This window comes from Belonocnema kinseyi, chromosome 2 (genome assembly GCF_010883055.1).
Source record: "Belonocnema kinseyi isolate 2016_QV_RU_SX_M_011 chromosome 2, B_treatae_v1, whole genome shotgun sequence".
Lineage (NCBI taxonomy): Eukaryota > Metazoa > Arthropoda > Insecta > Hymenoptera > Cynipidae > Belonocnema > Belonocnema kinseyi.
Window position 1 is genome coordinate 141401416 of NC_046658.1, and position 21804 is coordinate 141423219.

At 25.8% G+C, this 21804-nt stretch overlaps 1 protein-coding gene across 9 annotated transcripts in view; it reads right to left on the reverse strand.

Annotated features, from left to right (window-relative positions):
- Window positions 1-870: 870 nt before the first annotated feature.
- Window positions 871-21804, reverse strand: part of LOC117168304 (piezo-type mechanosensitive ion channel component) — a 230011-nt gene continuing 209077 nt past the window's right edge. For all 9 annotated transcript variants that reach the window (XM_033353858.1, XM_033353856.1, XM_033353854.1 and 6 more), the window contains 5 exons: window positions 20253-20659; window positions 14451-14758; window positions 11030-11285; window positions 7273-7500; window positions 871-1238 (listed from right to left, as the gene is read on the reverse strand). In XM_033353858.1, the coding sequence (XP_033209749.1) occupies window positions 1115-1238; window positions 7273-7500; window positions 11030-11285; window positions 14451-14758; window positions 20253-20659 (1323 nt within the window). In that variant the 3' untranslated portion in view covers window positions 871-1114. The remainder of the gene's footprint in view (window positions 1239-7272; window positions 7501-11029; window positions 11286-14450; window positions 14759-20252; window positions 20660-21804) is intronic.

A 21804-nucleotide genomic window follows, 5' to 3' on the forward strand; every position in this document is an offset into this window, starting at 1 on the left:
CGTATTCATCTTTTTTATATTTAAATATATTTAAAGAAGAGAAAATATTTTTAATAAAAATAAAGATTTAATTCTTTAATTAAATTAAATTTTTTTATTACTGCAACATAACCAATTTTTTAAACGAACTTATAAACAGATTTTAATTGAAATGAATTTTTCATACCAGAAAAAAATTCGAATTCTTTTCTTTACGTTTATCTGGCGTAAAAAATTATTTCGACTTTATTTCATTTATTTATTTGGAAAAACCGCAAGCACATCAATTCCGGAGAACCAATAATAGTTTTAAAAAAGTATTAATATTATAAAAAGCACCATCATTAGGAATAAATAAATTCTACATTTTTTATTTTTATGTAATATTATATTTGAAATATATTTACAAAAATTGTTTGCATAATAAATTAACGAATACAATTAATTTTGAAACAACATAGTTGAAAAACGAAATAATAAGGCATACAAAACTTATCAATAAGTGTCCGCGATAACAGTACTTATGTGAATTAAAAATAAAAGTTAAATTAATTTTCCCAATGCTCAAATTATTCCTACCTTAATAATTAATCAGGCATTAATAATAAAACAAATTCAAGTACTTAGAACGTTAGCCACGGTCGAATTTTGTTCTCTCATCTATTTTCAAACTATAAAAAAATAAACTTGCAGCGATTAAGAAAAAAAATATCACAAAACTTCACGTAAACTAGTAAAAAGTATTAAATAAATTAAATCTGACCCAAACAGATATAAAAAATAAGCCTATAGAAACATTCATCTTCACAATAATTAATTAGGATTACAAATGTAAGCCTTACGTAGAATCATTCAGATATTTCTTTTAATTTTTTGACACTAGCAGATATGTAATCAATTTTAAATTCATTTTTGCAAAAAAAAAAAGGGAATAACACACAATTCATAATGATAGAGCCTAAGTTTAATTATTTGGCAAACGTAGTTCATGACTTAAAAGCGCTCAAAGTATACATTTTCACCAAAATTGTCAGAATTTGGGAAAAACATCTTTCTGAAACTGTACCTTTTTTTTGATTAGCCAAGAATAAAAAATTCTTTTCTTAAATTATTGGCAACCTGCCAATCACGTTTTTCATCTACCTTCATGTAGCGGCCTATTTACATTATCATCATCATCATCATTTGCAATTACATCATCATCATCTTCATCATCTTCATTTCCAGAGCGTACACTTGGATTCGGCGGTCTAGTCCACCTAGGAAATTATTGGAATGTTAATCTATATATCTAAAAATCCCGTGTCACGATGTTTGTCGCCACTAAACTCCGAAACTACTTAACCGATTTCGATAAAATATTGAAGGCTGTATGTAATTTGGTCAAACTTAAAGGATAGGATACTTTTTATCTGGATTAATTACCTCAATATTTTTTTTATTGCTAATTAAATGTTTTTATTTGTATAATCCATAATTTTCTAACAGATGGCGGTGTAAGTTAGTTTGTTGACCAACACTTTAATATTTTTACGCTATCTAGGTTGGGTAAGCAGTCAATAGATGGCGCCAAGTTCAGTATAATATAAATTCAACGTATTATAACTAAAACACAGACAAGCATCACCGAGTCTGCTAGTAGATAAAGAATTTCAAGAAAAAGGGTTCAGGGTGGCCGTTTTGATCAAAGAAAAAAATTCCCGGGGTTTCCCGGTTCGCAAACATTTTTCACGATCAATGAAATTTAAAAAATCGATCACTAAATCTAGAAATTATTGCATTCGATGTAATAAAAACAGAACAGCAAATGAAATCGCACGGAGTGAAACTCTTTAATTTGAAACTTTTAAAAGTCAACTTTAAAAATTGTGTTATTCAACGATTTTGCATTAAAATGTTTAATAATTTACACGCATAAAATGGAAGCTACTGACACTTTTCAACTGAAGAATTTTAAATGAATTGCAGATAAACTTTTTTTTAAGCATCTTTAATTTCTAATTCCAGCTCGGAATTAGTTAAAAATTGAAAATTCCCCGTTTAAATCAGAAATTTTAATCCTTTTCCAAATATTCCCTGTTCAAAATCCGAATTTTAATTCTTTCCGAAAATTCACCATTTCAGCCAATTCTAAGAATCAGAATTTTTTGTAAAATTGCCTGTTCCAATTCATAATTCAATTTTTTCAGAAAAAATACTTGGTTTCAACACAGAATAATAATTTTGTTTCAAAATTCAATTCTCTATTGAGAATTGCTTTTCTTCTGGATAAATTCCAATTCCAGCTCAGAACTGGTTAAAAATGGAAAATTTCCTGTTGAAATCCAGAATTTTAATTATTTAGGAAAATATTCCTTTTTAACTGAGAATTAGAATTTTTCTATAAAATTCCCTGTTCCAATTCATAATTTATTTTTTTTCTCGAAAATATCCCGTTTCAGCTTAGAATTAGATTTTTTTTAATTCCCTGTTCCAACGCGGAAATTATTCAAATTTAAAAATTCCCTGTGTTAAGAGAAATTATAATTCTTTTTTAATAAATACCAGTTTCAACTCAACATGGATTAAAACATTTAAAATTCCCTGTTCAAATCGAGAGTTTTAATTCTTCAAGAAAATTCTCCATTTTAGCTAAGAATTCGAATTTTTCCGTAAAATTGCCTGTTCCAAATACAAATTTAATTTTTTTTCGCAAGAAATACCCCTTTTCAACCTAGAATTATAATAAATTCTTTTAAAAATTTCCCTGTTCCAGCTCGGAAATTATTTAAATTTTAAAATTTAATGTTTCAAGAGAAATTATAATTCTTTTGAATATATACCAGTTTGAACTCAAAATTGATTAAAAATAAAAAATTCCCTGTTGAAATCGAGAATCTGAATTTTTAAAGAAAACTCTCCGTTTAAACTGAGAATAAAAATTTTTCTATAAAATTCCCTATTCCAATTCATAATTTAATTTTTTTTCTCGAAAATATTCCATTTCGACTTAGAATTAGAATTTATTCTTTGAAAAAATTCCCTGTTCCAGCTCGAAAATTTTTTAAACTTTAAAATTCACTGTTTCAAGAGAAATAATCATTTTTGTTGAACAAATAACAGTTTGAACTCAAAATTGATTAAAAACTAAAAATTCCCTGTTTAAATCCAAAGTTTTAATTCTTTAAGGAAATACTACATTTTAGCTAAGATTTACAATTTTTCCGTAAAATTCCATGTTCCAATTCATAATTTAATTTTTTTTAACGAAAATATTCCATTTCGACTTAGAATTAGAATTTATTCTTTTAAAAAATTCCCTGTTCCAGCTCGGAAGTTATTTAAATTTTAAAATTCGCTGTTTCAAGAGAAATTATAATTATTTTAAATAAATACCTGTTTGAATTCAAAATTTATTAAAAATTCCCTGTTGAAATCCAGAATTTTAATTCCTTAAGAAAATTCTCCGTTACAACTAAGAATTAGAATTTTTCTGTAAAATTCCCGGATCCAATTCATATTTTTTGTTCTAAAAAATATCCCGTTTCAATTGAGAATTAGAATTCATTCTTTAAAAAAATTCCCTATTTCAGCTCGGAAATTATTTGAATTTTAAAATCCCTGTTCTAAGACAAATTATAATTCTTTATTTATAATTATAATTATAATTCTTTTGAAACCAGTTTCAACTTAGAATTTGTTAAAATTGTTAAATTCCCTGCTTCAACTCAGAATTAGAATTCTATGGAAAAATTTCCTGTTCCAATTAAGAGTTTCGTTCCTTTTCAAAAATTTCCATTACTAGCTCGGAATTTGTTAAAATTTGCAAATTTCCAGTTCCAAGTCAGAATTATTATTATTCTGGTCCCTATTCAAATTAAAAAATTAATTATTTTAATTTTAAATAGTTTTCTTTAAATCTTCCAGATTCATTTTTAAAAATTTTGTAAATCGTTATAAATCTTTCAAAATATTCTCTTAAATTTGGTTTCTTCAAATGAAAAAATAATGTTCAATGTTCCTAAGAAATGTTTTTTATTCTTCTGAAGCCAATCAAAATTCTTAAAATGCTTCTAAATTTTTTGTTCAAAATCTGCCAAAATCTATATTTTGCACCGAAATTTTGCTACGAATAGAAGTTAAAAATTTTCAATTAATTTTGAAAATAAATTATGAAATGGAAGCTACTAAAACTTTTCAACTAAGAATAAGAACTTTTTGTAAAATGCCCTGTTCCAATTCATAATTTCAAATTTTTTTCGAAAATATCCCTTTACAACTTAGAATTAGAATTCATTCTATTAAAAAATTCCCTTTTCCAGCTCAAAATTTATTCAAATTTAAAAATTCACTGCTTCAACTCAGAATTTTGTCCCTTTCGAGAACTTCCAGTATTAGCTCGGAATTTTGTTAAGATTTGAAAATTTCCGGTCCCAAGTCAAAATTATTATAATTCTGTATAAATCCCAGCTCCAACTATAAATTTGTAAAAGATTAAAAATTATCTGTTCAAATTGAAAGTTAAATTATTTTTATTTGAAATAGTTTTAAAATCCTTAAAATACTTCGAAATTTTATTTCAGGAGCTTGAAACATCCACAGGTTGCTTCAAAATTTTTCAAATTTAAAAATATTATTAAAAGTTTTTTACAACTTCTAAATATCTTTTAAAATTATTCGAATTTTTTGTCCGAAATCTGCCATAATCTACATTTTGTTTTAAATTATTTAAAATCATCTCAAAATTTAAATTAATTTTTTCAAATCTTCTAAATATCTCTTTAACTTACTCGAATTTTTTCTAAGAATAATAGGCGTTCAAATGTTATTTATGCATCAAAATTCAACAATTTTACTTACAAATTAATTTTTTTTAATCCAACAGTAAAATTGTAACGTTCAAAGTTTAGTTTTTTTGTTTACTTTTCAATATTTAATTTATACTTATTGATTTTAAATGAACAATCAGATATTTCTAATTATTAAGTAATTGTTCTTTTTCTTAATTGAAAAATTTCAAATTGAATGGTTTGAAAATTGTGAACTAATGCCGAATCGTTTTGTACAAGCAATTATTATTTATTTTATAAATCTAAAAGTACAATTCAATTTTAAAAATTATTAATTAACTAAAAAATTTTTTGATACAAAATTTGCGATTTTAAACGCTTGAAAATTTAAAATGGAAAATTTTTAAAGAGAAAGATTTTCGAATTAGGCATTCTAAACTGAATAATATAATTGGAAAAGATCCAAATTTAACTAATTATTTGAAAAAAAACGGTTGAAATCAAAGTTAGACGAATTTTTTTAATCAAATTTTTTTAAATTCCTGGTAAAAAAAAAATTCTCGGTTTTCCCGGTCGAGCGGCCACCCTGCATATTGAAGAATATTTTTTTGTCTTTGAATCAAAATTCTGCGATTTTCAGTTGTCATTATCATTATCATTTCTAAGTTTAAATCTTGCAAAATTTGAGGAGAAACACAAATTTTAATACAAAATACAATTTCAAACAACTATTTATTTGATAAAAAATTTTTAACACTCAAATCCAAAATATTCAGAATTCTTTTGTTTTAAATTTGTATTTAAGGTTATATTTTTTTAAATGAAAGAAATATGTCAAGAAAGAATCTAAAAAATTGTGGGAAAACATTTTTCATTTTACAGGATTTAGCTTCACTTTATGAAAAATTCAAGTCAGTTTAAAAGATTTTTCGGACTTTTAGAAACTAACTCGAATTTTTTCTACGAATTTTCAAAATTAATAAAATGGCCTTAGAATTTTCCCGATTCTTTTTCGACAATTTTGAAAATCTTTCCGAATATTTTGCAATCTTTTTGAATATTATGTATCAGAAATCTAATTTTTCAAACCAAAAATCCATTTTGATTTTTCCTCGGAATCTTCGGAATATTTTGTCGATTTCCGGAAACTTTTTGAAACTTCAAAAATCTTTTAGGCTTTCTGAAAATTTTTCCAGAATTTTGTAATCTTGCAAAACTTAGAAATTTTGATTACAATTTTTTTTAAATCAGGTAATAATTTTCAATTTTTTGAAAATATTTTTTACTTTTCTGCACTGTTTTTAAATGTTTTGGATCTTCTTACGATTAAAAACTTTCGCAGAAACCTAAATCTAAAGTTTTAAAACATTTCCAGAAATTTTTAACAAAATGCAGATTTTTTAAATTTTGAAATAAATTTTTGAAGTTTTTTAAAGGATTTTTGAAAGTTTTCCAGAAAATAATTTTTTTAGAATTCTTGAGGAAATTTAAAAGGAACTATTAATTTTGTAAAATAATTTAAAGAGAATATTTTTTAAAAAGTCAAAACATTTCAAAAGATTCATAAAGTTGTCAAAAAAGAATTTGGAAGATTTTCACCATTTTTTAATTTCACGGTGTTTTCTTAAATTTAGGAAAAATTTGATTCATTTAAAAGATTTAAAGATATACAATTTTTTTCTTGGGATTCCGAAGAAAATTTAAAATTATTTCTTTTTTGAAAAACCTGATTTTTGGAAAAACTTGAAGAAGATTTGAAAAAATTTTTGAAAATGTCGAAACAATTTTTAAAAGATACATACGACTCTAAAAACTTTTCAAGCAAAGTATTTTAAAACTTTACAAGATTTCTAAAAGTTTAAAAATATTTTTCAATATCTTCCAAAATTCCGAAATATCTTTTAAACTGACTCTAAATTTTCCTGAAACTTTGTAAAATCCTACAAAATAATAAAATTTGAAGATTCTTTTTCAGTAAATCTGCAATATTGAAAAATCTTTCTCAATTTTTTCAAGAATTCTGTAGAAAAATAAAAACTTATTCGACATTTTTATTTTGTTTTAAAAGATATTTTCCCTCTCAAACAGAAAAACAAAATAATTAAAAAAGCAACGATAGTTATTTTCTTTTCAAATTGAATAAGAAAAAATTAAATTTTTAAACTGTAACGATAATGAGACCCATTTTTTTCAAAAAATAACTTACCATCACTGTTAGATACATTATTTGAAGACATATTTTTTCGAAATTCTTTTTTTCACGACTTCAAGTAATTTAAAACATGTAAAAAAAACTAATAAAAAAATTTACAAGGAACCATTTTGTTTCATCTTTTCCACTAATAAAAAAAATTTCTTAAATTAAAAAATTTAACTTAATAATAATTAAAATATTATATAAATAATATAAATATAAATAATATTATATAATATAATAAAATATATTGTTTAATAAAATATTATTGAATAAAATTAAAATTAAAATCATTGTTAAATAAAATAATAGTAAAATTTGGTATCGTACCGAATCAGCGTTTCCGGAGATCTATAGAGGAAAATAAGTTTAGCGAAGAGGTCTTCTTCAAGGCACAGATCTTTACTTTCTCGAACAAGATAAATATCCAAACATAATCGAAGAATTCTGTCAACGTAGGGAAGATCGTCGAACATGATCTTTGGCGCAACATCGCTGACTCCTCTCCTTATCAACTGACTTATCACGTACAAAAAGAGCGAATACATACCCAAAATTCTGTTTAGAAAAATAATTAAAAATATAGTTAAAACAGCAAAGATTCACTTAAGACTGCCTGTAAATTCACTCTTTTAAACTGAACTAGTGAAATTGTCACTGAAATAATTGATGTCCTTGTGATATATTCTTAATCATTCCGAAATATTTCAAATATTTTGTAAATATTTGATAAAATTTTTGAAAAGATTGAAATATTTGGTATAGTTTTTAAGTTGTTGACATATTTGGGAAATCAGTGAAATCCTTGCGAAATCATTAAATTCTTTGCGAAATCTTTTAAATATTTCCAAAATATTTGTAAAATATGGGAAATATTTTTGAAATATTTAATATAATATTTATGAAATTATTGAAATCTTTGTGAAATATTATAAATATTTTTAACTATTTGATAATACTTGTGAAATTGTTTAAATCTTTGCGAAATATTGAAAAACTTTAAGAAATCTTTGAAATGTTTGGGAAATAATTTGAAAATATTTTGGAAGTATCTGCTATATTTATGAAATTTTCGCGAAATCATTCAATTCTTTGAAAAATATTTTACAACTTTCCAAAATATTTGTGCAATATGCGAAATATTTAATATAATATTTTTTGAAATTATTGAAATCTTTAGGAAATATTAGAAATTTTCGCGCAATATTCAAAAGCTTTACGAAATCTTTGTTTGAGAATGTTTGCGCGAAATAATTTGAAAATAATTTGAAAATATTTGCTATATTTTTTAAACTGTTGAAATTTTTGCGAAATCATTCAATTCTTTGTGAAATCTATTGAAATGATTGAAATCTTTGTTAAATATTATAAATATTTTTAACTATTTGATAATATTTGTGAAATTGTTTAAATCTTGGCGAAGTATTAGAAATTTTTGCGAAATATTCAAAAATTTTAAGAAAATTTTAAGAAATCTTTGAAATGTTTGGGAAATAATTTGAAAATATTTTGGAAGCATCTGCTATATTTATTAAACTTTTGCGAAATCATTAAATTCTTTGAAAAACATTTTAAAACTTTCCAAAATATTTGTGCAATATACGAAATATTTAATATATTTTTTTTGAAATTATTTAAATCTTTAGGAAATATTAGAAATTTTTGAGCAATATTCAAAAACTTTACGAAATCTTTGTTTGGGAATGTTTGCGCGAAATAATTTTAAAATATTTGCTATATTTTTTAAACTGTTGAAATTTTTGGGAAATTATTAAATTTTTCGTGAAATCTTTTTAAACTTTCCAAAATATTGTTGAAATATGCGAAATATTTTTGAAATATTTAATATAATATTTGCAAAATTATTGAAATGTTTGTTAAATATTAAATATTTAATTTAATTAAATAATGTTTGTTTAAATCTTGGAGAAATATTAGAAATCTTTACGAAATATTCAAAAACTTCAAGAAATCTTTGAAACGTTTGGGAAATAATTTGGAAATATTTTGGAAGTACTTGCTATATTTTTGAAACTTTTGCGACATCAATTAAATCTTTGTGAAATATTTTTAATCTATCCGAAATTTTTGCTAAACCTTTTTAAATCATTGCGAAATCTTTGAAAATATTTACGAAATATTTCCAATAGTTTATAAATATATTTGATTATATTTGACCATATTTGATCATAGTTATTGAAGTCTTTGGGAAATCATTGAAGTCTTTGTGAAATTGTTTAAATCTTTGCGAAATATTCAAAAGCTTTACGAAATATTTGAAATTTTTTCGAAATAATTTAAAAATATTTTCGAAGTATTTACTATATTTTTGAAACTGCTAAAATTTTTGCGAAATCATTAAATTCGTTGTGAAATATTTTAAAACTCGAAAATGTTTGAAAAATATGAAAAAACATTTTTGAAATATTTAATAATATTTGTGAAATTATTAAAATCTTTGCGAAATATTCAAAAGCTTTACGAAATCTTTGAAATGTTTCTGAAATCATTAAATTCTTTGTGAAATATTTTAAAACTATCCGACATCTTTGTGAAATATGCGAAATAGTTTTTGAAATATTCGATAATACTTGAAACCTTTGGCAAATCATTGAAATATTTGTGAAATCTTTGAAATCTTTTTTAAACCATTTTTTAACATTTGGAATATCATTCTAACATTGGTGAATTTTTTCTGAAATCTTTAAAAAATTCCTGAAATATTTAGTAATTTTTGTAAAATTATTGAAATCGTTGCGAAATCATGGAAATCTTTATAATCTTTTAGAAATTATTAAAATATTTATAAAACATTTAAAATCTATCCAAAATATTTGAAATCTTTGTGAAACCATATGAAAATATTTTGAAAGTATTTGGTATATTTTTGAAATTGCTGCAATTTTTTCGAAATCATAAAAATCTTTTTGAAATCTTTTAAACGTATCCGAAATCTTTTTGAAATATTTTATAATATTTGTGAAATTATGTAAATCTTTGTGCAATCTTTGAAATATTTTTTAAACATTTGTGAAATTATTTAAATCTTTGATAAATCATTGGAAAATCATTTTTGCTTTTGGGAAATCTCTTAAATTTATTTAAGATCTTTGTGAAATCTTTGGAAAATATTTGGTAATATTTGTAAAAATAATTTAAATCTTTTAAAAATCATTGAAGTCTTGAGAAATTTTTTAATCGCGCGCAAAACTTTGCGAATTATTAAAAATGTTTTTTTAAATATGTAGTAATATTTAATAAATTATTGAAATTTTGGGGATATCATTGATGTCTTTTTAAAATATTTTCAATCTATCAAAAATTTTTACGAAATCATAGAAATCTTACTCAAATCTTTCCGAACTATTAAAAATGTTCCTGAAATATTTATTAAATTTTGTGAAATTATTGAAATCGCTTAGCAAATATTTGAAGTCTTTAAATCCTTTCGAAAATCATTGAAATCTTTTTGAAATATTTGGTATATTTTTTAAGTTGTTGAAATCTTTAAAAAAATCATTGAAATATTAGTAAAATATTAAAAATATTTTTTAAATTGTTGATAATATTTGTGAAATTATTTGAATCTTTGCAAAATATTAGAAATCTTTAAAAATACTAGCAATTTTTGCGAAATCATTAAAAGTCTTTGTGAAATCTTTTAAAATTATCCGCAATTTTTGCGAAATATTTAAAATATTGAAATGTTTTTGAGATCTTTGAAATATATCCGTAAAATTTAACAATTATTTGAAATCTTTGTGAAATTTTTTTAATATTTGAAAAATCATCTTTATAAAAAATTTAAAATATTCTTTAAATATTTGGCAATTTTTTACATTGCTGAAATCTTTGGCTAATCATTTATGCTTTTGTAAAATTTTTTAATCGACCCGTAATCTTTCCGACATTTTTTTAACATTTAGTAAATCATCATTAAAATTTTTGTTTTATCTTGGTTAAAGCTTTCTGATAGCTTGAGAAATATTTTTTAAATATTTGTGAAATTATTTAAATATTTGCGAAATCTTTGGGAAATGAAAATTTAAGTCTTTAAGATAGTAGGTTTTGAATTCATTAAACTTACCCAACTCCGCTGATAAAACTCAAACTCTCTGGAAAGGCCTTTTCATTGAAAAGGAACATCATTATATATTTTTTGTCGTTCAATGGGACATTCTTCAGGAGTATTTGATAAATCGGATCATCGACGTCTTCTTCTGTAACCCACCACTGTTGTTTTGCACAACACTCCAGATCCGTCGAAGATATTTGTAAAGTAATATTTCGAAAAAGATATCTCTTTTTTTTTGGATCTTCCTCTTCGTCATCTGTCGGAAGAGCTAAAATATTTTTCGTAATAATAGTAAAATAGATCAATCTTCGGTCAGAGAAATTAATTTTTTAATAAAAAAATTAATTATCAAGGAAATAGTTTAACTTTTAAGTAAATAAATAAATATTGAAAAAAACATGAATTTTGATAAAATTTTATGTTTCAAATATGTAGTTATATATTAAACAAAAAATAAGAATTTTTAATCAAGACAGATTTTCAGTAAATAAAAAAAGATTGAAACAATTGAATTTTTAAACAAAAAATATATGAATTTTAAACGGAAAAGTACAATTTACCACCAGAAGAGTTAATCTTAAAAAAAAATTCTACCAGAATACATGTAAACCAAAGATCAATTTTAAACTTTAAAAAAATAATGCAAAAAAGTTACATTTATAATAAAAAATTTACATTTTCAACCAACTGGATAAATTGTTAACAAAGAAGATTAATTTTCAAAAAATACAAATTTCTAAAAAAATATACGTTTTTTTAAAGCAAAATACATGATTTTTACACAAAAGAGGAAAATCCTCCATTAAAAGAGTTACATTCATAACCGAAAATGAAATAGTTGATATTTGAGTTAAAAATATTAAATTTCAATCGAACCAAATAATTCTTCAAGATTATTCAACTTCAAATTTTCAAGATTATTTAAGGTTGAAAATTCGAGCAAAATATAGCGGATTTTCTACAAAACAATTGAATTTACAACAAAAATGTAATTTTTGAATATAACAGTTTATTCTTAAGCAAAAAGTTTATTTGTTTGCTAAAATAGTTTAATTTTGAACCCGAAATTATTATTTTTAACATAAAACGTGAATTTTCAAACAAATAGTTAAATTTTCAACTCATAAAAGACACATTAAAAAAAAGCGGGTTACTTTTTAATTCAAGCCAAAAAGACTATTTTTTTAAAAATAAGTTTAATTTCCAATACAAACATTTATATTTTCAATAAAATTGTTTCTTTTTAACCATGAATTTACATTTTTTTACCAAAATAGTCACATTTTCAAGAAAAAAATCATTTTTTAAATTATACATAAATTTTAACTTTAAAAAGATAAATTAAGAATAAGTTAAATTTTCAACCAAAAAAGATGAAAAATTAACCCAGAAGATTGATTCTCTATTTAAAAAAATATTAATTTTTAATAATATACATTTATTTGCAATAAAATAGTTGCAATTTCAGTTTAAAAAATTAATTTTTAACCAAAAATACATAGATTTTGAACAAAAAGGTGATTTTTGAACAAAATACTGAAATTTTTAATTAAAAGAAATGGTTTTTGAACAATAAATGGAAAATTTAAGTTCTTAGTACAAAAACTTAATTTTCAAACCAAAGAAAACTAACTTTTATTCATTAAATGGTGAAATTTTTAACTAAAGCCAAAAATATTAATTTTCTGCAAAAATTTTCAACCAAATAGTTCAATTTTTAATTTCAAAAAGATAATTTTTTTTAAATGTCGACATTTTTAATAAAATGGTTGAATTTTAAACCAAAAAAATAAAAAAAATTAACCTAGAAGATTAAGTCTCTATAAAAGAAGACGAATTTTCGATTATATACATGGATGTCTAAAGAAATAGTTCAATTTTGAATTAGAAAATATAAATTGTTAAACAATAATATCTTTGTTAAATTTTCAGTGAATAAAAATAATTCAAAAAAATTGTTTGATTTTGAACAAAAAATAGCGTCTTTTTAACAAGAATACATTATTTAAGTAAGAAGAAAGATTAAAACAAATGTTTGAAAATTCTAGCAAAAAAAGTGAATTTCATACAAAACAATTTAATTTTCAACAAAAATGTAAATTTTGCAAAGAAAAGATAATTTTTAAGAGAAAAGTTTATTTGTTTACTAAAATATTTTAATTTTCAACCTAAATAAATAATTTTTCACATAATTTATGAATTTTGAAACAAATAGTTAAATTTTCAACACAAAAAAGATACATTAAAAAAAGGCGGGTAAATTTTTAATGGAATACTTGAATTTTTAACCAAAAAGATAAATTATTGTTTTAAAGGTTGATTTTACATCAAAAGAAAAGTTTTTTTAAAAATACATGGATTTTCAAAAAAAAGATGGACTATTAAAAAAAATAGTTAAATTTTCAATGAAAAGAGATGAATTTTTGAGCGAAAATAGAATAGTTAAATTTTCAGTAAAAAATAACTTTTAGCCAAAAAAAAAATTAATAAAAAAATTGTTAAAATCTTAATAAAATAGATGAGCATTCAAGTCAAAACGACGATTTTTCTACAAAGCAATGTATTTTTCAATCCAAAAATGTTAATTTTTAAAAAATCATCTATTTAAACCAAAATGATTATTTTTCTACCAAAATAGCTTAACGACCAAGACAAAAAAATATATACATGGATTTTAAAAGAAATAGTTCAATTTTTAGTAAATTGTACAATTTTTAACAACAAATAAAAACGACTTTTTAACCAAGAAAGCTTTTTGATAAAGAATTAACCAAAAATGTAAGCTTTTCTACAAAACAGTTAATTTTTCTACAAAAAATGTGAATTTAGAACAAGTAAGTTTATTTTTGATCACACAGTTGAATTTTCCACTAAAACAGAAATAGTGGAATTTTTAAGACAAAAAAATTAATTTTCAAAGCAAAAACCGATGTAGAAAACTGTTTGATCTTCTCCCTTTTTAAATAAATATTAAAATAATCTACTAATGCGATGGTGATCTCATCTATTTAGTTAAAAATTAATCTTATCGGTTGATAATTAATATGTTTGTTTCGAAGTGCAACCATTTTATTAAAACTTCAAACATTCCTGTGCAGGATCCTCTGTGGATCCTGTACATGACACTGCAAAGGATCCTGTTCCGTCCAAGTAAACTTTTAATTATCCTGTACAGGTTTTCTCGCGAACCATCGCGGATTGTTTCTTATGCAGGCTCTTGACATTCAGGTACAGGATCCGGAACAAGATCCTGCACATGACATTACACTTAAATTTATTTTTTCAAGAAACCTGTTCAGGATCATTTAAAGGTTCGATTACAGGTTTCTTTGCTGTACAGTTTTGTATAGATTTCGAGCACCAAAAGATGCAGGATCCTCCGAGGCTCCTGTACAGGAACTTTTCAGCTGGAGACGTATATTATTTAACTTACTTAAGCGTGGCGATCTCATAAGCTGTGGAACAACGTCAGTTATTCTACTCGTCACTTTGAGGAATTTTGGGAACGCATTGCGTAGTAGCATTGACGAATTGACATTAGGATTTGATGAATTCCCAAGAGACAACATGTCTACGAGTTGTTGTCTCTTTGGGTTTGGCTTTCCATCTACATACGCAGGCAGTTTTATATCTCGCGTTGTAGAAGAAATGCCAGAGAAATCTTTCACGTCAGTTTTTCGAGACACTGACCACTCTACATGGACAGTTACTGAACTATTCGATTCTAGTTCCATCTTTAATCTATAGAAACGTGACAAAATTGATTTTTAAGGTTTACAAATTTTACAATTTAACAATTGTACAAGTCGATACCTCCATGTTGAAAAAAGATCTCTCAGGGTGGCCGCTGGACGGAGAAACTGGGAAATGACCGGGAATTTTTTGAGACTGGGAATATTCAATAAAATAAAATGACAGTGAATTTATTTTTGGACCGGTAATTTTAGACATTTGTAAAAGAAAAATCTGAACAAGTTCGATTTCAACAATTTTTTAAATAATCAGTTTAATTTTTATCTTTTTCAATTATCCTATTTTTCATTTTACGATGCGAAATTCATCAATCTTTTGCTTAAAAAATTTTCCATTTTCGATTTTTATTTTTAGGCTAACATTTTTAATTTAAACAGTTTTAAAATGCTGGCTTAAAGACTTGAACAATTAAAAAAGTATAAGCCTTTGAAGTTAAAAATTTTGGATACAAAACATTTTTATTTAATAAATAAATAAAATGTATGAAGTATTAAAAACTGAACAAAAAACAATTTTTAATCAGTTAAATATTGAAGAATTTTTAGATTTTAACGTTAAAAATTAAACGGTTTCAATTTGAAAGTCTTAGTCATCCAATCTTTCAGAATTTTTTTTTGAAAATATTGTAAATCTTGAAAAATATTAAAAATTTTTCTTGAAATAATTTTTCAACCTAATAATTATTTTTAATTTTCCTAGGAATCTTAAGAAAATATTTTAATTTTTTTGAAACCTTTCACAATTCCTGAAAAGATTTTAAGTTTTTCGTCTGAAATCTGCGAAAATATACATTTTGTTTTAAATTAGGCTAACATTTCAAGTTTTAAATTAAGTTTGAATCTTTACAAAACTCTTACATATCTTTTAAAATTACTTAAATTTCTTCTACAAATAATAAATGTTCAATTGTTATTTATACATCTAAATTTTAAGTAAAGTTCCTAAATTTTGCAGGATTTTCTGAAAATTGTAGAAGAAATTCAATTAATTTTGACAGATATTTAGAAGTTCTGAAAAAATTTCAAAAATAATTTTAAATTTGAACAAATTTAGAAAAACTTCTTATTCTCAAGATTTTAAAATAAAATTTTGAAACTTTTCAAGGCTGTTTCAACTATTTTAAATGAAAAGAATTGAATTTCTAATTAAAGAAGTGTTCAATTAAACAAATTTCATTTTTTAATTGTTCTAGCTTAAAATTCCTTAAAATTATTAATTCAAAAATTTTTTGATTTTATTAACTGATCTTTTAATTTAGAGCTTTGAAAATGATAACATGGATTTGTATTTTTTTACATTGAAAAATGTTAGTACCTAAAATTTTATGCGTGCAAATTATTGAGCATTTGCATACAACATTTTTAAATTTAAAAACTCTTAAACTTCAATTTTAAAAGTTCAAAGTTCAACAGTTCCACTTTAAGAGTTTTCATTTATTATTTCATTTATTTATTTCGTCGATTAAAACGGCCACAGTAGACAGGTTTTGTAATTAATACTCTCAGATTTAGTATGTTACACTGGAGCCTTGATTTATGCATACTTTCGGGCATGGTCCAATTCACGCAATTCCAGGTTCCAGTGGATTTTGAATAATTTTTAATTGACACTGTATTCTTTTGAATTCTTTATAGCTGAATAATTTTTAATTTACATTGAATTCTTTTAAATTCTTTTAACATCCAAATCTCTCAAAATCATTAATTTATCTGAATTCCTTAATATCCTGCAATATACTGGAATCCCTGAAAATCTCTGTATTATCTGAAATCATTTAATTCCTTGAATATGCTGCATTTTCTAAATATTCGAAATTCCCCTTATTCATTGAATTCACTGTATTTCTGAAAATCTGTGAACTCCATGGAATCCTTAAATATTCGGAATACCTAAAATTTCTTGAGCAGGTACTTGGAATTCCCCGAATTAGTGCAAAATATCAAAATTCTTTGAGTTCCCTAAATTGTTTGAAATCCTTAAATTCCTTGAATATTTTAAAGTCCTTTAATATTTGGAATCCGTTGCATTCTTCGATTAATTTAAATTCTTAAAATTCCTAAAAATCACTGAATTCTTTTAATTCCCTGAAACCTATAAATATTCTGAATTTTGTGGAAAATTTGATTTTCCCTGAACTTATAGAATATTCTCTGAATTTCCTGAATGATCTAAAATTCTTAAAATCCTTGAATATCCTCAAGTCTTTGAATATTTGGAAAGCCCTGCATTCTTAAAAAAATTTTAATTACTTCAGTTCCCTGAAATCGTTAAATATTTAAAATATATTGAATTAGTTAAGTACTTTTAATTATTAAAATTCATAAAAATCTCTCAACACCTTGAACTCCCTAAAAACCCTAAAAATTTTGTATTTTTTTTTAATTTTGGTTTTTCCTGAATTTCTAGAATTCTCTAACTTCCCGAAGATCTCTGAATTTACTGAAATTCTTGAATACTCCCATTTTCTGAAATTTCTTGAATATTTGTAATTCTTTGAATTCATGAAAATTTTGGAATAACTTCAGTTCCTTGAATTCGTTGAATATTTGGAATTTCATTAATTAATTATAATAATTCCCAAGTCTTTGAATATTTGAAATTATTTGAGTAATTTTTATTCTTTAAATTCATGAAAATCTATGAACTACTTAAATTTCCTAAAATCTGTCAATATTTTGAATTGAAAAAATTCAGTTTTCCCTAAATTTCTAGACATTTCTGATTTCCCGAAAATATCGTAATTCACTGAAATTACTAAATTTTCTTATTTTCTGAAATTCCTTAAATGTTTGCAAATCATTAAATACTGTGAATTCTCGAAAATTTCAGAATTTTTTTATTTCTCTGAAGTCCTTCTGAAAAACTCCCTGAATTTTCTAAATATTTTCATTTGCTGAAATTTAATAATTCTCTGAATTTCTTGAATCTTAATAATGTTCTGAACTCCCTGGAATTCTGTGAAGATTTTTTCTTGATTTTCATAAATCCCTAGAATTTAAGGATTTTTTTGGTTTCTGGAAAATCCTTAATTGTCCACAATACACTAAAATATCTCGAATTCATTAAATATTCGGAATTCTCTAAATTTGGTAAAAATTATAAAAATGCTTCAATTCTCTGAAATCACTAAATATTCTGAAATTTTTCTGATTCTCTAAGCCTCCTGAATTCCTTATATTCCTTAAATTCTCGCAACTCATTGAATTCCTGCAATTCTCTGAATTCTCATAATTCGTCGAATAAACTGAAAGCCTTGATTTCTCTAAATTCCCGCAAAAACATGAACATCCTGATTTCCCAGAATTTTTTATATGTCGAATTCCTAAAAGTCCATGATTTCTCTGAATTTTCTAAATGCCTTGAAATTGTTTGAATTCCATGAAATATGTAAATATCCTGAACTTCTTCAGCATTTCGAATTCTCTGAATTCCTTGAATATTAAGAATTCCTCAAATTCTTCGAATTCTTTAACTCTTATGAATTCTTTTAATATCTTTATTTCTCGAAAATTCACGAATTCTTCTTGAAATTCAGGAAATTCTGAAAATTCAGGGAATTAACGAATTCTAGGAAGCACTATTTTGGGAAGTTTGTAAACTGTGATTGCGCCGAGCCGGTAACCCGATTGGTTACTGTTAGCGCGCGTATTTAAAATTTTATAAATATTCAATTATAATGTTCATGATAAATAATTACTAGAAAATGCATCGAAAGAAATTTAAAATGTATGTAATGTAAAAGGTATTTATTGACAACAAAAATTATTGCAAAAAATGTTAATAATTCTGACTTTAGACAAAAAACTATATTCTTAATTCATTGTTGGTAATTTTAGTGATTTTATTCTTAGTCACATTATCAGAAATACCAAAATTTGAGTTAGAAACTTGACACGTGAAATTAATCATTGTGATAAACAAAATATTTCTTTCGCTGAACTCAGAATTCATAACGTCTTTTTCATTAAAATCAAAGTCTTTTTATGTCACTCCGAAATCTTATTTTATAATTAGGAAATTACTTTTTGTGGGTTTCCCAATAATTATTTATTATAAATATTAAATTTGAATATTTATACAATTCAAATTCAGCGCGCCAACAGCACCAATTCGGGAGTACCGGCTTGACGCAAGCGCAGTTAAGTTCCCCAAATGGGAGAGTTGACCGCTCGTTAGGAGGAGCCACCGAACTTACATAAACGGCCGCGTAATTCAAACACAAAGTAAGAAAGGTATAGTTTTCTAAAGAAAATTAGAAAAAATGAGTTAAACAAAACATGAAACGTGGACTGTAACTTAATAAAAAGATGAACTGCAAAGTTAGAATGTATTGTTAAAGAAGAAACGAAATATTTGGCAGGAAGGTGAGTCTTGACCAACAGCAGATAAGATAGATTGTTTACTGTTGTTCAAAACTTACATCTCTAACAAACCTTTATTTTTCTTTTTTAATAATACTTTCCGACTTTGTACTTTAACTTTTCATTATGCTGCAATCCACGTTTCATATTTTGTCCACTCATTTTTTATAATTTTCTTTTAAAAACATTACTTTGCTTAATTTTGGTTCAAATTTCGCGAGCACTTATGTAAGTTCGCTAGCGCCTCCTAACAAGCGATAAGCGCACCCATTGGGAGCGCTGAAAGGGAGACTGTTGATTGAAGGATTGTTGCGAAATTTTGATAATTTAGAGGAATTTCGATGATTTATAGCAAGTTAAAGTCATTCAAGCGGATTTGAAGGATTTACCAAAAGGATTCTGAAGTTTAAATGTGAATTCAAAGTAGTTTAAGTGAATTCGAGTGAATTCACAACAAATCAAAGTAATATACTAAACAAGAGAGTACTTATTACAAAACTTTTTTGCTGCATGTGCGCACTCAATCGTCCAGTGTGCTAGAACGTCGAAATTTTCCGTTCCTCCTACAATGGGTCTAGGAAACCCGAGCAAACTTCAAACTGAAATATCGCCGGTTTAAATGGACTTTCCTGGATTAGTTTTTTTAGATCGTAGCCCAGAGTCTCACAAAAATGAACATTGTCAAAATAAATATGAAAACTAATTGCATATAACAAATATTTGGGAATAATGAAACTTTTTGGAAAAAACCTTACGGGTCCCCTGGACCCGTTCTAGCATTTGAGGATTAAACGAAGAGCCAACTCAAAAGGCAATGTTGTTCTTTTAGACGATTAATGCCGGAGTAGTGTTTTCTAATGTACAGCCGAGAAATGTATTTTTTTTAAACATGGATGTATCAAAGTACAAAAAACTCTCGGTTTCAGTCAAGTATCGAGAGTTGCCTGCAAATAACCTTGGCCACAAATCGAGGAAATCCAAACGTAAACAGTCAGGGCACTGTGCTTTTCCGCAACGGAGAAAAACTGCGTGGGTCAGCAGTTCTCAGAAGACCGAAACCGGAGGGACAGAATCCGAGAGTTTGGTGTATTACACTAATCTAAAATGTTTTTTTTGCGCACCTCTCTCTATCTGGGGGAGAAATAGCCCACAATTTCCCTGAAGATGCGCTGAGCCTAACGGCAGCAACATCTGTGTTGACATAGTTTTCCAGAAAAGTCACCGCTGATCTGTCTCTTGCATATATGTCATACAATTTGTTGTAATCAGTTTCGGTGTAGGGGAAAATAGACGCGTCTTGAGCGGACATTGAGTAAATCGGTTCGTAAGGCCCAATTGAAATTTTCAACGAGACTTCCGAAGGAAGGTTTGCTACACCCACTGTTCTCCCAAGAGCGAAAAAGAGAAGAGGGAACCAAACGAGTCCAATCATGAAGAAAAGACCACAACCACCAACCATGTATTTGCTCGATTGTGACTTCTTCTGACCGCGAGGCTGAGGATAATCTGCCTCGACTCCTCTCATACACTGTCAATTTTTGTGGATTAATAAAATAAATAAAGACATGCTCATGACTGACTGATCATCCATAAACTATTTTACCGATTTTGGAAAATGTTCCCCCTCCCCAACTCTCACTTGTTAACAAGCTTTGATTTTATGACCCCTCCCCAACCCCGAATGTAACGTAGCCTTTAGGCAAAACCCTTGCTTTTAAAGCAACGGCCCTTGATTTAAAAGCAAGGTTTCCGAGATCTTAGCTCTTGCGCCAAAGCCAAAATAAGATCAAGGAGCAGTTCCGTGAATTATTCTCTTGAAATTTCCCTCCATGTAGTGAGTCAAGTTGCCAATATGTCTACATTGTCCACATGATCGCGTGGTGAATTATAAACTTCGGTAATACGAGGGTTGTTCAAAAAGTAAGTTTCCTTAGTCTGCCGTTTTGCTCCAGCGCCATCTAGCGAGCTGGGACCGAACATAGTTTTAGTTTAGGATATACCGATAAGAGCGGAACCGATCTTAGCTGCCGCAGAATTTTTTTTCATCAGTACCGATTTGGAAACCAAGAAGCTACCTGCGAAAAAACGTGTCCACTTGTGAGTTGCATATTTTCTCGAGGGACGCGGAGAAGTTCATGATGAGCAGCGTGCAGACAGGCCAAAAACCGCCATTACAGATGACGCAGTCGCAGCAGTCGACAAAATCATTTTGGCGGATAGGCGCTTTACAATTGACAGAATTTCAGACTCAATGCCTAGTGAAATCGATATTTTTCAGTGTGAATTTCGTTGCCATTAAGCACTTTTGCAGTTAAAAAGCGAATAACTGCACGCAACTCACAAGTGGACACCTTTTTAACAGGTAGATCCATGGTTTCCGAGCCGGTACTGATGAAAAAAAAAATTTCGGCAGCTAAGATCGGTTCTGTTCTTATCGGTATATCCTAAACTAAAACTATGTTCGGTTGAATTATTAACTAAAAAAGATGAATTTTCAATGAAATTCCGGAATTCTCAACAAAAAAAGTTAAATTTTTAGGAAAGATTTTTTTTTCAATTTTTAAGAAAGAAGTTCAACTTTAAAACTTAGTAATTAAATTATTAACAAAAAAATTCTCTAAATTTTGAGAGCTTAATATACGTCTAATATACGTGCAACATTACTTTGACTGA